Below are 17,563 nucleotides of genomic sequence, written 5' to 3' on the forward strand. Positions count from 1 at the left end.
TCAGGGTTAGGGTAGATCGTTTCAGCTTTTGTTGCCTGAGAGAGAGAGAGAAGAAGAAGAAGAAGAAGAAGAAGAAGAAGAAGAAGAAGAAGAAGAAGAAGAAGAAGAAGAAGAAGAAGAAGAAGAAGAAGAAGAAGAAGAAGAAGAAGAAGAAGAAAGGAAGGAAGGAAGGAAAGAAAAAAGACAGACTAGGGATGCAGTCTCATGGTAGAGCACTTGCTTAGCACATGCAAGACCCTGAGCTCCATCACTGAAAAAGAACAAAGAAAGTGAACTAATGTCTTCAGGGTAGTGTAAAACAACTGACATGACTTTGGATGGCAGCAGAAAGGGGAGGCGGGTGGTCCCCACTGTTTAGCATTCTATGGAGGGTACTAGGCTGGTCCAGAGAAATTTGACTGCACTCATCATATCTCGTGGGCTAGACTGGCTTCTAAAAATCAGACCCATGTTCACCACATTCTTATTTTTTTTTTCTTTTCTTTTTTTCCGGAGCTGGGGACCGAACCCAGGGCCTTGCGCTTGCTAGGCAAGCGCTCTACCACTGAGCTAAATCCCCAACCCCTGTTCACCACATTCTAATGTCCAAATAAGCCCGAGTGCGAAGAAGATTCAAGGGAGAAAACAAGTCCATCCAACTCTGATTCAGACTACCACCCTGAACAGGACTGCAGCCTGCCGCCGCAGAAGCAGTGACCGTGGGTTGAGACAAGTATGAGACAAGTATGCAGGCGCTCTCAAGAGGGCTTTAAGGCTTAGTATCAAATGAATAAAGTCAGATTGATCATTTCTAACCTTGCTAGTGTTTTCCATCCATGAGTTGTGGTTTTCTCAGCACTTGGGAGGCAGAGGCCCATGAACTTGAACCAGCAGCCGGGCAAACCTGGTAAGACCCTGTCTCGAAGTTCACAACAGCAAAAAGTATGACTTTCATTATTTGAGGGGATCGCTTTGGTTTTTTGAAACAGTTCCTGGTCTGGTTTGGAACTCCCTGTGTAGACAAGGCTGGCCTCAAACTGATGGGCAGTCCTCCTGTCTCCTAAGTGCTAGGATTTTAGGCATGCGCACCATACACAGCTTGTGAATCACTAAGAATCCATCCCATGGCCTCACACCTGCTAGGCAAGCACTCTACGTCTAAGCTGCGTTCCCAGAACTCATTCAAAATGTTTAATTTTTTTTTAAATTGTTTGAACCCGGTGTGCTAGCGCACACCTTTGATCCCAGCACTTGAGAGGCAGAGGCAGGAGGAGTTCTGTGATTTTGAGGCCAACTTAGTCTACATCATAAAGTTTAAGGGCTTCCAGGACTATGTAGAGAGACCCCGTCTTGGAAAATATAGTTAAGACATAAAGAGTTTAAATGCATGGGCATTGCCTCTATGAGCGTCTGGGTTCCACATGGATGTCTGGTGCCTGCGAGGCCAGAAGTGGGCATGGGAGCTCCTGAACCTGGAGCAAGGAAGACTGTGAGCCACCCAGTGGGTGCTGGGGATAGAACCGGGGCCTCTAGGAAAACAGGTAGTGCTCTTTTTTTGTTTTTTAAAGATGTTTTATTTATTTTATGTATATGAGTGGTCTATCTACACCTGCCTGTCAGAAGAGGGCATCAGATCTCATTACAGATGGTTGCGAGCCACCATGTGGTTGCTGGGAATTGAACTCAGGACCTCTGGAAGAACAGTCACTGCTCTTAACCACTGAGCCATCTCTCCAGCCCCCAGGTCGGACTCTTTTTTTTTTTTTTTTTTTTTTTTTTTTGGTTTTTTTTTTCCGGAGCTGGGGACCGAACCCAGGGCCTTGCGCTTCCTAGGCAAGCGCCTACCACTGAGCTAAATCCCCAACCCCAGGTCGGACTCTTAACGACTGAGCCATCCATCTGTTACCATGAAGACAAACAAAAGAAAATGACTAAGAAAATAACCTAGAAGGAAGCATCCCTTTGGTTCACAAGTTTGAGTGACAAGTTTGGATGCTTGGCTCCATTGTTTCCGGGTGTGTGACGAGGCAGGCCGATCATGGTGGGGAGTGCATGGTAGAGCACAGCTTTTCACCTCGAGGCAGACCTCTAGGAGAGGAAGCAAGAGAGAACTTCAAGGTCCCACCTCCAGCGATCAGCCTCCACCACCACCTTCCATCTTCCCAAGTGTCCGTCACCTCCCTGTAACCCTTCAAGCTGTGTATGAATTCCCCAGTGGATAAACCCGAGTGCATGGGATCCACTCACCTCCCAGAACTCTGCATCTGAATACTGCAACATGGCAGCCCAAGTCTGCAGCACGCAAGCCTTTAGGGGAACCTCCTATCCAAACCAATGCTCTCTGGTTCAAAGAGAGCTCAGCCCAGGATTTAAGTCTGTCCTTGGGATTCTGCTTCCCTTTCAAGGGCTTTCTTCTCTGCTCTGTGTAAATGGACTTCATTCATATACTCGCAGAGCAATCCTATGGCCCACCATGCATCCCCCCACCCCCGGCTTTTGTCCCTCATCATCTTGGTCACAGCTGATGAGCCAAGTTGGGACACATAGCCCACAAGTGTGAAGCTTTCTTGATTGTGCAGACCCAAAGGAAGGGCTTTTAACCCAGCTGGGCCCAACTGAGCTATTGCATTCTAGGGTCTCCTAGTCCCCAGTACCTGAGGTCCAGAAAGGAGTTGACGGAGCTAGCCCTCCAACTGACCCAGGCAGCTGAATGAGAGTGAAGATCCCAGAGGCTGGAGAGTTAGCTCAGCAGTTAAGAACACTTGCTGCAGGGTTGGGGGTTTAGCTCAGTGCTAGAGCGCTTGCCTAACAAGCACAAGGCCCTGGGTTCGGTCCCCAGCTCCGAAAAAAAAAAAAAAAAAACCACTTGCTGCTCTTGCAGAGGCCCCGTGATTGGATTCCCAGCCCCAGGCAGGCAGCTCACCGCTGTCTGTAATGCCAAACCCAGGGGATCCAACATCCTCTCCTGACCTCCTCGAACCCCAGGCGTGCACGTAGCGCCTGTATATGTACTTGCAGACAAAGCACTCAACACATAAAAAATAAAATAAATGAAGCTAAAACAATAAGAATTTTTAAAGTCCTCAGTGACAACTCAGAAATGATTTACTTGCCCCCTTCTTGACCACCTACAGCAGACAGTGGAGACGCGGTGCAGAACGTGAGGTTCAGGACAATGACTGTTACTCTGGGTTGTCCTGATGGCCATACCCTTATTTCTCCAGGAAAAAAAAAAAATCAAGCTTTGAAATAGAAGTGTGTAGGAAGTTAGACTAGGAATCTCATCCCTCCCACATGACCTGGACCCCCTGGACCCCCTGTACATGCAACAGCCACAGATCTGACAAAATTGCCCCCCACCCACCCACACACACAATAGGAGCTTTGGAGGCTCTAAGGGAAAACTGCCAGCAACCTTCACTCCCCCAGCCTGAGAAGCACAGATGTTCTGTGTGGAGCCCACCAAACACAGGCTCTCATTAGACTCCACTTCTTCTCACCTGAGAAGCCTCAGGTGGGACTGATGCCCCCAGAGACGCTAAGCCTCTGCCCTCCACTTCTCCCCTCCTCCCCCTCCTCCTCCCCCTCCTCCCCCTCCTCCTCCCCCCCCCCGCCGCCGCCCTTCCTCTTTCCTTCCTCCCCGATGCCTGCCCTCCCTTCCCTCAGTGCCCCCCTCTCCTTTTCCCTCCCCCCATTTCTACCCCTGCCTCTGACACCCTCCAACCATTCCCCCCCACCCCACCCTTAGAACCATGTGACGGAGAAACAGAAATCTCCCCAATTACTTTGACTGCTAGATAATAAGCTGTCAAATGGAGAAGAACAGTGTGATTACCACGGCAATTTATCAGAACACAAAATTCCATGTGCAGCCCCGTTTGGCTGCACTGGAAACACCTGCTTTGAGAACGTGCCAGGATAGAAGTTTCACGGCTGTCTTCTGTAATAGTAGCATTGCTGGTGCTGCTGGTGGTGGTGGTGATGATGGTGATGATGATACTGATACAGATGCTGCTGCTGCTGCTGGTACTGATTTTTGATGATGCTGGTACTAATGCTGATGGTGCTGCTGCCAGTACTGATGCTGATAATGCTGGTACTGATGCTGGTAATCCTGGTGCTGATGCTGGTAATCCCGGTGCTGGTGTTAATGATGCTGATGATGTTAGTACTGATGCTGCTGGTGGTACTGATGCCGATAAAGCTGGTACTGATGCTGATAATCCTGGTGCTGATGCTGGTAATCCCAGTGCTGGTGTTAATGATGCTGATGATGCTCATCCTGGTGCTAAAGCTTAGCTTGAGGCTCCTACTCTCTTGCATTTCTTTTTCCTTTCTTTATTATTGTTAACTGAAAATTGTTTTTCATACACACAACATATTTTGATCATGTTCCCTCTCCAAAAAAGAAAAAAGAAAAAAAGCAACAAAGACAGAAAAACCAGAAACAAAACCTCCTCAAAAACAGAAAGAAAAAAAAAGAATCAAAAGAAACAAAGGGCCAATAAGATAAAATATAAAATGTCAAAATGAAGCAAAAAGTCCATGAAAGGGGCTAGAGAGATGGCTCAGTGGTTAAGAGCACTGACTGCTCTTCCAGAAGTCCTGAGTTCAAATCCCAGCAACCACGTGGTGGCTCACGATCATCTGTAATGAGGTCTGATGCCCTTTTCTGGTGTGTCTGAAGACAGCTATGGTGTACTTATAAATAAAATAAATGAATGAATCTTTTTAAAAAAATGGCACTGAGTTTGCTTTTTGTTGGCCATTACTCCTGGACATGGGGCTGGCTCTCCCTGGAGTGTGTTGACATTCCCCGGGACACTTCCTTAGAGAAAGCTGCTTCCGTACACGCTTGGGTCGGTTACTCCGTTCACCTGTCGCTGTGCAGATATGAGTTCTCACGTTTCCCCGAGGAGACAATCACCCCACTGCCCCACTGTGTAGTTACTGCCCACAGCTCAGTGTGTCCACACCCCAACTCCTCTGTTGCCCGAAAAGCTGACCTCCAGAGCTACTGGGATCAGGAGAACCCTTTTCTTTTTTCTTAAGCAACACAAGACATTATTTATTATAAATAGGTATGAGAGGGAGCCTTTTATGGTGAAATGAAACAACTGGACACATACTGCTAATTTCAAATGGCTAAACATGAAGTAACAATAAAAGGTCACACACAGACAAAAAGACAGCACTCTGTGGTCAATGTCTTCTTCTAATTAAGAGGCAAACATAGAAAACAATAACTGGGAGACTATGCTGATGGCAATACAACAAAAGAGGACATAAACTTTACGGCTGCTGCGTTTGAAAGGGGCACAATATAAAGCCGTAAGTAAGCAAAATCTATGCAAATTGTTGAAACTAAGTCAACATTAATTCAAACTCGATTGTTTTAAGATGTCCGTTCCACAAGGGGAATCACTAAGACAGCTATCCAATATTATTCCATAAAAAGAAAGCAAAATAATTGCGATTATGGGATATGTATTCTCTAGTAGAAAGAGACAGAATAAGGAATAGTAAGGGAAATTAAGAACATTTGAAACACAGAAAACACATAATAAAATACTAAATGTCAATGCTAACGGTATTTACAAAATGTAAGTTGATTAAACGATTCTAACCGAAAGATGGAGGCAGAAGAATCTTCAAAATGCTCGACTCAGGCAGGTGTGGTGGCCCAGGCCTTTGATCCCCACACTCGGGAGGCAGAGGCTGAAGGCGCTCTATGAGTTCAGGGCCTGCCTGGTTTACAAGAGAAGTTCCAGGCCAGCCAGGTTTGCATAGTGAGACCCAGTCTCCAAAAAGTTAAAACTAACAAACTTCATGGTTCCTAAAGAAGGCATCAGGGGTTGGGGATTTAGCTCAGCGGTAGAGTGCTTGCCTAGGAAGCGCAAGGCCCTGGGTTCGGTTCCCAGCTCCGAAAAAAAAGAACCAAAAAAAAAAAAAAAAAAAGACATCAGCTCTCTTTCCGCCATCTTGGTGCCCTCGGAGGCCTGCTAGGAACAGGACTTCTAAAAAAAAAAAATCAAGAATGTCTGCAAGGCTGTGGTGCAAGGCTGAGGTGCAAGGCCATTTTTGCTGGCTACAAGCGAGGCCTCCGGAACCCAAGAGAGCACACGGCTCTCCTTGAAATCGAAGGTGTTTACGCCCGAGATGAAACTGAGTTCTACTTAGGCAAGAGGTGTGCTTGTGTGTACAAAGCAAAAAACAATACAGTGACTCCTGGAGGCAAACCAAACAAAACCAGAGTGATCTGGGGAAAGGTAACTCGGGCCCCTGGAAACAGTGGCGTGGTTCGTGCCAAATTCTGAAGCAACCTTCCTGCAAAGGCCATCGGACACAGAACCCGTGCGATGCTGTACCCATCCCGGATTTAAACTAATGGAGAGTAGATAAATAAAATAAAGTAAAAAAAAAAGAAGACATCAGTCGATTCAATGACAGAAATAAGTCCAAAGCTAAAAGATTGGTCAGGGGGGTTGGAGAGATGGCTCAGAGGTTAAGAGCACTGTCTGCTCTTCCAGAGGTCCTGAGTTCAATTCCCAGCAACCACATGGTGGCTCACAACCATCTGTAATCAGACCTGGTGCCCTCTTCTGGCCTTCAGGCATACATGCAGGCAGAAAACTGTATGATGTATACATAATAAATAAATGTTTAAAAAAAAAAAAAAAAAGACTGGTCAGGATATCGTGAAGGCAGTACCTAAATGAGATCTGTCATTAGATTCCTAACTATCAGGTTCCTGTCAGGCTAATGCCATTGTTCTTATTTGCCCACTGGAAGAGGATGACAAGGCCCTGACGCAGAAGACACCACAAACTGGTCACAGGACAGCCATGCTCGAATGAGCTGGAAGCTCCCTCCCCACTCACCAGCTTTCATAGCCTAATTGCAACTGGGAGAGAAAGATCACAAGCAGTCCTATCCAGATGTGAACCCCATAAGCTAGAAACTGTAATACCAATTGCTAACGAGCGCTCACCACTCTGCTGCTCTGGGCTTCCCTTGAACCTTAAACAGAACTGACGCTGAGAGAGAACGTCACAGCCAAGTTGTCCTGGGTGTAGAACCTGGGGTCCCAAATATGGTCCACAAGCAAGCGTCATTCTTGGCCCTCGGTCCCATTTGTGAAGACCTTGGAAGACGTTTATCTTCCTCTTTGATTAGTGAACTGACTTCCTTTCTACCTCTCAGGGAAACTGTCTGTCTTTCTGCTTTGATGAATGGGGCACTCCATTTATATCCTTCCCATCCTTCTGCCCCAAGAAACAATCAGAGCTATTGGGGGTGTGTGTGTGTGTGTGTGTGTGTGTGTGTGTGTGTGAGAGAGAGAGAGAGAGAGAGAGAGAGAGAGAGAGAGAGAAAAAAGATTATTTTTTTATTTTTTGAGAGAGGGACAGAGACTTTGTGTGTAACTGAAGAAGACATTAATTACATTTCCACTCCTACTGCCCCCACCTCCTCAGTGCTAGGATTAGATGTGTGCACTACCATTTCCAGTCTATACGCTGTGGGGGATGGGATGCAGGCAGGGGTTGGTGCATGCTGGGCAAGCACTCTCTAAGTCAGCTTTGTCCTCAACCCTTTTCTATTTCTTATTTTGAGGCAGAGAGTCATGTTCTGGCTGACCTTAGACTCCCACTATAGCCTGGGCCAGCCTTGGGGCTTGTGATCTGTCCTGAGTCACCTTCTGAGGGCCTGGGAGGATAGGTATGGGCCACCACGCCGTACAGATGTTCTCTACTGGTATTTTTTGTCTCGATCTTCTCCAGTCCCAAGCACAGCTAGAACCTGCAGGCTGTTCAACAGAAACAGCATTTTCCCTTCCCCAGCAGTCAGTGTCAGAGACAGGAAACCATGGAAGGGCGCTGCTCTCTGATGCTAAGCCACGGTACTCAGTGAATGAGACATTCTTCATCATTCTTTCTTCTTCTTCTTCTTCTTCTTCTTCTTCCTTCTTCTTCTTCTCCTTCCTTCCTCTTCCTCCTTCCTCCTTCTTCTCTCCTTCTCCTCCTTCTCCTCCTCCCCCTCCCCTCCTTCTTCTTCCTTCCCTCTCCCTTTTTCTTCTTCTTCTTCTTCAAAAAATAAAACTTATGTATCCAAGTACTCTGCCTGCTGTACGCCTGAAGACCAGAAGGCGGCATTGGATAGTGAGCTGCCGTGTGGTTGCTGGGAATTGAACTCAGGACCTCCGGAACAGCAGCCAACTGCTCTTAACCTTTGAGCCATCTCTCCAGCCCTCATCATGATTTTTCAACTGAAGATTTAGTCAGTACAAAGTCTCCCCAGGAACCTCAGAGCACATCTCTTTCCACATGCTGGCCCATGCACTTAGGAGTTAAATAGACCTTTGACCTATTGATTTACTCTGATAAACTGAGAGTCTAACAGGAAACTGGGATTTTTATTAGGTCATTTATTAGGTCAAATACTAACAAAAGTATTTACCAGAGAAAGTGACGGTGGATGTAGCTCAGTGATAGAGCACTTGCCTAGCATGAGTTGGCCCAGCAGTTAAGATCACTGGCTACGTGCTCATCCGGAGGACCCGGGTTTGATTCCCAGCACCCACATGTTAGCTAGCAACTCTCCAGTTCCAGGTGAGTGGATGCCCCTTCTGGCCTCCAGGGGCACCAGGAGTGATGGCACACAGACATACAAACACTCAAGACACACAGACACATAAAATAAAGTTAAACAAATTAATTAAAAAGATAGATATAGTCTGCTTAGATTTGTGGAAGGAAAACAATCTGAGGAGAAAAATGTGTTCACATTAGAATATCAGAGGCAAAATTAGAGGATTCTTGCTCTCCGTATAGCTCAAAGCTCACTCTGAAGTCAACAGCCCGAAGGAGACAAAAGCATGGGTAAGAGGGAGGGCTCTGACCAGTGGTCAGAGTGGGGAAGGCCAGTGCCGCTCCCAAGGTTCATGTACACACACACACACACACACACACACACACACATATACTCACACACATTCACAAACACACTCACAAATACACACTATACATTCTCATACTCACACAGACACACATGTTCACAAACGCAAACTCACACACACACACATTCTCACACTCTCACTCTCACACTCACACACATACTTGCACACTCATACTCACATTCTCTCACACACTCACACACACACACTCACACTGCTAAACCCTGGGGTGTCACATTGTTCCCTGCTGCCAGTGACAAACCAGAGCTAGGCTCTGTAGGGTGAGTTAGGCCTTTGAACAGCCAGCATTTAGAAGGCAGAGGTTTCTGTGAGTTCGAGGCCTGGTTTACAGAGCTAATTCTAGGACAGCCAGGGCTATATAGAGAAAGCTTGTTTCAAAAAAATAAAAGAGGGGTTGGGGATTTAGCTCAGTGGTAGAGCGCTTGCCTAGGAAGCGCAAGGCCCTGGGTTCAGTCCCCAGCTCCGAAAAAAAGAACCAAAAAAATAAATAAATAAATAAATAAATAAATAAATAAAATAAAATAAAGAAAAGAAAAGAAAAAACAAAAACACACAAACAAAAACAACCAAAAAAGAAAAACCGAAAGGAGAAAAGTCTGCTTTGTGGCTGGGAATGTGGCTCAGTTGACACAGTGCTTGCCCAACTTTCACAAGCCTGTGGTTTGATCCCAGTACCACATAAACCGAGGTAATGCTAGCCCTTGGGAAGTAGAGGCAGAGAGTGGGAGGTTTAAGGGCGTTCTCACATGTGCAGTTTGAAGCCTCTCTCTCTCTCTCTCTCTCTCTCTCTCTCTCTCTCTCTCTCCATATGTGTGTATGTACATGTGTGATTCTGTATATTTATATGTATATAAGTTTTTTAGACTTATTTACTTTATGTATGTCCACTGTAGCTGTCTTCAGACACACCAGAAGAGGTCATCGGATCCCATTACACATGGGTGTGAGCCACCATGTGGTTGCTGGGAATTGAACTCAGGACCTCTGGAAGAGCGGTGTTCTTAATCGCTGAGCCATCCCTCCAACCCTCGAATAAAGTTTTCTTTGTCAGACTTATCTAAAAGAAAATGTGCTGGATGTTAGAAAGGGATTTTAGTCTTCCCACAGGGAGATCTGTCTTTACTGCACAACCACTCCTCAGGAACAGCTGCTGAGTCTCTGAAACGTTCCTTGTCTGACAGGAATACGCCTGAGGGTAACTGTAGACCTTCAATCAGTAGACCATACCACACACACACACACACACACACACACACACACACACACACACACACACACACACACACACAGATCCCCAGTCTTCTGCAAAAGCAGTATTTGGTCTTAATATCTAAGGCATCTCTCCAGCACCACTACCTCCTCCTCCCCTCCCTCCTCCTCCCTCCTCCCCTTCCCTTTCCTCCTCCCTCCTCCTCCTCCTTCCTCCTCCTCCTCCTCCTCCCCCCTCCTCCTCCCTTTCCTCCTCCTCCTCCTCCTCAGACAAGATCTCCCTGTATAGGCTAGTCCAGTCTAAACTAGATGACAACCCCCCTGCCTTTCCCACTGCCTCCAAGTTCTGCATTACAGCATGAATCACTTTAGGAAGCTCTTTCACCATCCCTGCTCCATGCTGCTGCCCTGATCTGCTTTGGAGACCTCGTAGGAGACAGCCTGTTAGACCTTTCCTCTAACAGTACAGCTCTTGTTCTCTCTAAATGGAAGCACACATCAATAATAGAGGATCAGAGGTTGGAGGAGGAAGGGCGGCGGCATCTGCCTTGGAATAGAGCGCTTTCTGGTAGACTGAGATGGCTGCAGTTGTGAAGGGCTGTGAGGATCTCTCTAAGGAGTCAGGCTGACTGAAACAGACAAGTGACTCCATAGCAGAGTGCTCGGTGCCTGACCCATAGAGATGGAGTGCTGTTACTTGGTACCTGACCCATGGAGACAGTACTATTACTTGGTACTTGACCCGTGGAGGTAGAGTGCTGTTACTTGGTCCACCAGCCTGGTTCACCTGGTGAGGCCACTGTCTTTTTAACTCTGGAGCAGCATGAAACACATTGCATCCTTCAGGCCCTTGAAGACTCTGTGTCGCCTCCTGTTTGGAGACAGAGGCATCCATTAGCAAGCCATTTTCTTTGAATGTTGGAGTTTACAGGACCGTTAAATGAAGTCCCTCTCCCTGGTGAAGAGGAACCATTTAAGAGCCATGCCAGCCCTAAGCTCATCTTTACCCTCTCCATAGCATACACTCTCCCACGTGGGCATAAGGACATGTCCTTATATATTGTTAGTTTTCGTTTTGTTCTCTTTGTTGTTGTTTGGATGGGGTCTTACTACGTAGCCTTTGCTGACTTGGAACTAGATGAGGATTTCTTGGAACTCGCAGAGATCTGTCTCTGCCTCTAGAGTTTTGGGACTAAAGGGATGTGACACAGCGCCCGAGTGCATTTGTTATTTTTTTTTAAATAAAAGGATTAACGTTGTATATATGGATTAAACATTGAAGTTTAGCATGCTTGGCATGAGATGTTCCGAGACCCCTCCCTGTTCTTCTGGCCCTGGGTGTCCTTGGGCTGGGCACAGTTCCTGGATCTTCAAAGGCAGGTGGCTCAGCAGGAGGGGGAAGAAAAGTAACTTTCTTCTCCAACGACTGGTAGGGATCTACTTGGTGCCTCAGGAAAACAGGCAGGGCCGGGGGCAAATTTTACCTACTGTGAGTGTGGGTCTGACTCTTTAGTGCTCTTTCACGAAGGCCCTCCCTCTTGCTAAATCTCTGTGCAGAGCTGAGGATGTGGCTTGGTGGGTAGGGCGCTTGCCTAACATGCACAGTCCAGTTTGAGCCCACCAACACCACATAAGCCTGGCATGACGGCACAGCCTGCTATACTAGCACTCATCAGGCAGAGGCAGGAGGATCAGAAGTTCAAGATCATCCTTGGCTGTATAGGACATTCAAGGATAGCCTGGGCTACATGAGACCCTGTTTAAATGAATAAAGAACTTTAGTACAAATCTGGAAGTTATATTGGCTGACATTTTATTTTACCTGTATGTATGTATGTATGTATGTATGTATGTATGTATGTATATGTATGTGTGTATGTGTGTATGTATGTATGTGTATGTGTGTATGTGTGTATTTATGTATGTGTATGTATATGTATGTATGTGCGTGTATATGTATGTGCATATATGTATGTATATGTATGTGTGTATGCAAGTATGTGTGTATGTATGTATGTGTATGTATGTGTGTACGTATGTGTATGTATGTATATATATGCGTGTATGATATGTATGTATGTGTGTGTGTGTATGTATATACAAATGCCACAACAAGAATATGCAGGTCAGGGGTTGGGGATTTGGCTCAGTGGTAGAGTGCTTGCCTAGCAAGTGCAAGGCCCTGGATTTGGTCCCCAGCTCCGAAAAAATGAAAAGAAAAAAAAAAAAAAGAAGAATGTGCAGGTCAGAATGGTTCTCCCTCTCTACCGTGTGGGTCCTGGGCACAGACTATAGGTTGCCAGGGTTGGTAGCATCACTGTTACCATCGGAGTATCCCACTGGCCCCTGATCATCATTTCATTCATTGACCTGAGCCCACAGTTGCAGGCTGCTGAATTCAGGAGATGAGTTTGGTCACTGTCTAGAAGTTTCCTAACAAGCCTTGTGCTACCCACAAATTTGGCAGGTTTTCTGCTTCCAAACATTGAGGGCCAAGAACACAATGTTAGCAATATCGTTTTTAGATATGTATTTGTTCAACCACCTGATCTTTGACTGACAAATTTTGCTAGCACACAGCCCACAATATATACACACATATGTACACAATATATACAATATATACACATATATATAATATAGACACAGGACTTAATGGATTTCTCTTTCTTAACTTATTACTTATGATTTTTGGGGGGTCATGCATGTGTAAAAATCAGGGACAGCTTTGTGAATTCAGTCTTCCCCACTTTCCTATGGGTTTTGAGGTTCAAATTTATATCATGAGGTTCAGAAGCAAGCACCTTTTACTACTGAGCCATATTTGTTTTTTTAATGTTTTTTTTTATTTATTTGTTTACTTATATTTTGGGGCAGGATTTCTCTGTGTGGCCCTTGCTGTCCTGGAACTCTCACTGTAGACCAGGCTGGCCTCGAACTCAGAGATCTATCTGCCTTTGCCTCAGGAGTGCAGGGATTAAAGGTGTGTTCCACCTTATTTATGGGCTTCTTTGATGCTCTCGGCCAGGTTCTCTGAGGTAGCAGCTGAGCACCGTCTTACAGAGAATGGCATGTATTGAAGGTGAAGTATTCTTTTTTTTTTTAAGATTTTTTTTAACATTTTTATTTATTTATTATGTATATATGCATCATACAGCTTCCTGCCTGCGTGTATGCACCTGCAGGCCAGAAGAGGGCACCAGACCTGATTACAGATGGTTATAAGCCACCATGTGGTTGCTGGGAATTGAACTCAGGACCTCTGGAAGAGCAGTCAGTGCTCTTAACCACTGAGCCATCTCTCCAGCCCCGAAGGTGAGGTATTCTTTAGGAATGAGCAAAATATGGTAGTTTGAATGAGAATGTCTCTCATAGGTTTATGTTTGAATGTTTGGTCACTGGTTAATGGAACTGTTTGGGAAGGATTAAGAGGCATGGCCTTGTTGGAGGTTTCAAAAGCCCCCACCAGGCCCAGATTCTCTCTCTGCCTGCAGATCAGGGTAAATGATTGCCCAGTATCAGGCCTGACTGCTTCACGACACGATGATTATGGACTAAACCTCTAACACTGTAAGCAAAGGCCCCAATTAAATGCTTTCTTTTATAATAGTTGCCTTGGTGATGGTGTCTCTTCACAGCGATAGAACACTAAGACACACAGAGTCCTGGTAGCCTTTACTATTGTTACTGATGGTCACTGACCATATATATTCTCCAATTCCCTCCCCGCCAGAAGCAGCTCTTTAGGGCCAACTGTACCCCTCTTTTCACTGGATTTTAGCCAAAGGCCAAGAAATGAAACATCTCTCTTTAAAAATTGGAGCGATGGAATGCTGTAGCTGTGGCTTTTTGAGTGATTGGTGTGTCGTGCACTGTGAGCTACTGCTGTGTGCTGTTGGGGGAGTTCAGGCGAGCTGTGAACACGAGATATGGGTGCACTGACCTGTGATGATTTACACATAAACTTCACTCAGGAAGAGTGGGCCTTGCTGGACCCATCTCAGCAGAGACTTTACAAAGATGTGATGCTGGAGACCTACAGGAACCTCACCGCTATAGGATACAATTGGGAAGACCATGATATTGAAGAACATTTCCAAAGTGATAGAAGACATGGAAGGCATGTAAGAAGTCATGCTGGAGAGAAATCATATGAATATACACAATGTAATAAGGCCTTCACATGTCACAGTCATCTTCAAAAGCGCAAAAGAATTCAAACTGGAGAGAAATCCTCTGAAGCACGTAGTAGTCTACAAAAACGTAAAAGAACAGATACTGTTGACAGACTCTACAAATGTAATCAATGTGAAAAAGCCTTTTCACGACATAGCTATGTTCAAATACATGAAAGAACACATACTGGAGAGAAACCCTATGAATGTAATCAGTGTGATAAAGCCTTTGCACATAAAAAAAAAAAAAAAATTGGAGCGATGGCTCAGCAGTTAAGAGCACTGACTGCTCTTCCAGAGGTCCTGAGTTCAATTCCCAGCAACCACATGGTGGCTCACAAGCATCTGTAATGAGATCTGATGCCCTCTTCTGGTGTGTCTGAAGACAGTGACAGTGTACTCACATACACATAATAAATACATTTTTTTTAAATTCAAGGCTTTTCTGCATGTAACCTGTTATACTGGTATCTATCTATCTATCTATCTATCTATCTATCTATCTATCTCCCTATCTCTCTATCTCTCCATTCATTCTGAATCAGGATCTCGCTCACTGTATAGCTCTTAATAGGCTAAAACTTGATTTATAGAGTGGACTAACCTCAAACTTGCAGCAATTCTTTTTTCTGCCTTAGTCATTCGGAGAACACAGGCTTGAGTCACCAAACATGGCTTCTCTCTGGTATCTATACAAATTCTTCATAGTGCTTAACAGTCACCCCTGCCCCAGGCTGCCCCCCAAGCCTGAGTCCGATGTGGTGGCACACAGTTTTAATCCAAGAGCTGGGCATGTGGAGGCAGGATCTCTAAGCGTTTGAGACCAGGCAGAGCTGGACCATCTCAAATAAATATAGAAATCTGTCTCAAAATACATGGACAAATAAACTCTCCCCCTTAAAAGTTCCCGATTATTTCCGGTAGCATGGAGCATGCCCAGAAGGCCTACTCAAGGTGCCCTGGTCAGAAACCACAGCCAGTCACAATGTCTCATCCTGCCTGAGTGAGTGTGGTGTTCCTTGTGTAGTGAAATTCCCTTGGTGACACGAATGGACCCAGAAATTCAAACTGCTTCCTTTTGCATGTTCAGCACATGTGACAGGCCCAGACTTTTCCAAACCCACCAGCTGGGGCCCTCGGGGACTATGCCTTCTGTCAGGCATCTCCTGGGTAGCAGCCACTATGGATTAGGCAGTAAATGATGCCACAGCCAGGTCCACATGCCCAGACATCCAGCCTTGTGCAGGCGTTCATCAAAGCCTGCACCGTATGTCAGAGCTATAAATATCTCTCCGGCCTCTGCGCTAGGTTCAAGGTGTTCCTGAGAGTAAAGGGCACTGTTGAGGTGAGGGAAAAGAATTCTTTCATGATTTCAAGAGCATCAATCCAAGCCTATATAGATTCCAGGATTTTCAGGCTAATTTCCTCTAGGATTAGTTTTAGATTGGCTTTAAGACCAGACAACAGAAGGCCAGAAACCTTAGAGGCTGGGGCACTGGCTGAGCGGAGGGGGAAAGAACCCAAGACTTAGTTTCCAAATAGCTAAATGATCTAATTTATGGAGAAGCAGATAAATGTCTCCACAGCAGGTCCTCAGCCATCCAGCCTCTGTAAGGAAGGGCACACAGGCGAGCTTACCTCCTGCCTGTCCACTGGAGGACTGAGAGAGTGAAGTAAACCTTGTCTCTGCTTCAGGAGTTATGTGAAGGTGGGCAGTGCGGAGCAGTACCTCAGGCCTGAGAGAAGGGTAGTAAGGATGCTACACAGCCCAGATTTTGGTCCTCAGAGGACAACCTAGTGCAAAGAGAACACTCACTCACTCTTAAAGAGGAAGAGCATGTATTCAGGGATCCTTTGTTTGTTTGACTGGTTGGCTTTTGTTTGTTTTTGTTTTGTTTTGCTTTTTGAAGCAAGGTTTCTTAAGGTCCAGGTTGGCCTCAAATTCTTGATCCTCTTGCCTCTGCGTCCTTCGTGCTGGAATTCCAGGGTTATACTACCACACCCGGCTGGGACAGTGGATTCTAAAGAAGTGCCTGCAACTGTTCTCTGGCCAATGACAGACAGAATTCCGGAGTTTTCTGCTGGTGGCGGTGTGGGCACACAGGCCAGCATCCTGTGTGGTGAGCTGGCTGTGCTCTGCTGGCCAGCGTGGGCTCACACCCTCCACCCTCTGTCCCCATAGCATTTCACACCACGGTGACCACTCACACCGGGGCCTTCATAGTGGCCCCTTCTCGGTGTTTGCTGCTCCATATCTCATTCCCAAACCACAGCCCAAGCAGGTTTGGTGTCTAGTCAGAGTTCAGGAAGCTACCTTAGTTACATACTAGTCACCTCTCCAATTCCCCTCACATTGTCACATACCCCAGGAAAGAGAGTTACACACCCACTTATCCATGACAGCCCCTGACACATGCTTCAGAGCCTTGTGAGGACACCCTATGTGAACGTGGGACAGAGACCAAGGCTGGCTCCCAGCTCTGAGCTACACACAAGCCCTACCTGGCTCTGAGTCAGTATCAGACCTTCTTGCTCAGCAGTCTCTTGAGGCTGCACTCAGCCCTTAGCTGGCTTTCTTCCTTCCCTCCCTCCCCCCTTTCCCCCTCCTTCCCCTCCCCCCTCTCCCCGTCTCTATCCCCTTTCCCCTTCCTTCCCCCTTTCTCTCTTCCTTCCCTTTTACCCCCCCCCCCCTCCCTCCTCCTCTCCTTTCCCCCTCTCCTTCCCCCCCTCCTCATCCCTCTCCTCTTTCCCCCCCTTCCCCCTCCCTCCTTTTCTCCTCCCTCCCTCCTCCTTCTCTCCCTCCCCCCTCTTCTCCCCTCTCCCCCTTCCTTCCTTCCTTCCTTCCTTCCTTCCTTCCTTCCTTCCTTTCAAGATGAGGTCTTGCTATGTAGCCCTATCTGGCCTGGTACTTAGTAACTCAAGACATAACCCTAGTCCTTAAATTTGTCATTCTGCCTCAGCTTCTCAAGAGATGGAATTAACAAACCTACACCATCATAGCTGGCTCTGTGTCTGTAATTTAAATAGGATCTAGGTACGTAGCCCAGGCTGGGCTGGAACATACGATTCTCCTGCCTTAGCCTCCCATTGCTGAGATTACAGGCATACAGCATGGTGCTGGGCCTACTTCCACCTTTCCTGGTAGAAAAACATGGACTCCTCCCATAATTACCATCCTGAGTGCTGAGTTACCCATCGGTCATGAGCCCTGTCGCTTTAGAGATGG

The 17,563-nt window shown here is 46.4% G+C and overlaps 1 protein-coding gene and 1 pseudogene across 1 annotated transcript; both read left to right on the top strand.

The window, feature by feature from the left end:
• Positions 1-5,130: 5,130 nt before the first annotated feature.
• On the top strand, positions 5,131-6,362 carry LOC116886174 (annotated as a pseudogene).
• Positions 6,363-14,091: 7,729 nt separating this feature from the next.
• Positions 14,092-14,541, top strand: LOC116886465 (zinc finger protein 431-like; the record flags this gene model as incomplete). The annotated part of the gene is made up of 1 exon (XM_032887966.1): positions 14,092-14,541. A coding segment is annotated over exon 1 (450 nt), but the record flags the coding sequence as incomplete, so codon positions are not given.
• Positions 14,542-17,563: the final 3,022 nt, after the last annotated feature.

This window comes from Rattus rattus, chromosome 17 (assembly GCF_011064425.1).
Source record: "Rattus rattus isolate New Zealand chromosome 17, Rrattus_CSIRO_v1, whole genome shotgun sequence".
Taxonomy (NCBI): Eukaryota; Metazoa; Chordata; class Mammalia; order Rodentia; family Muridae; genus Rattus; species Rattus rattus.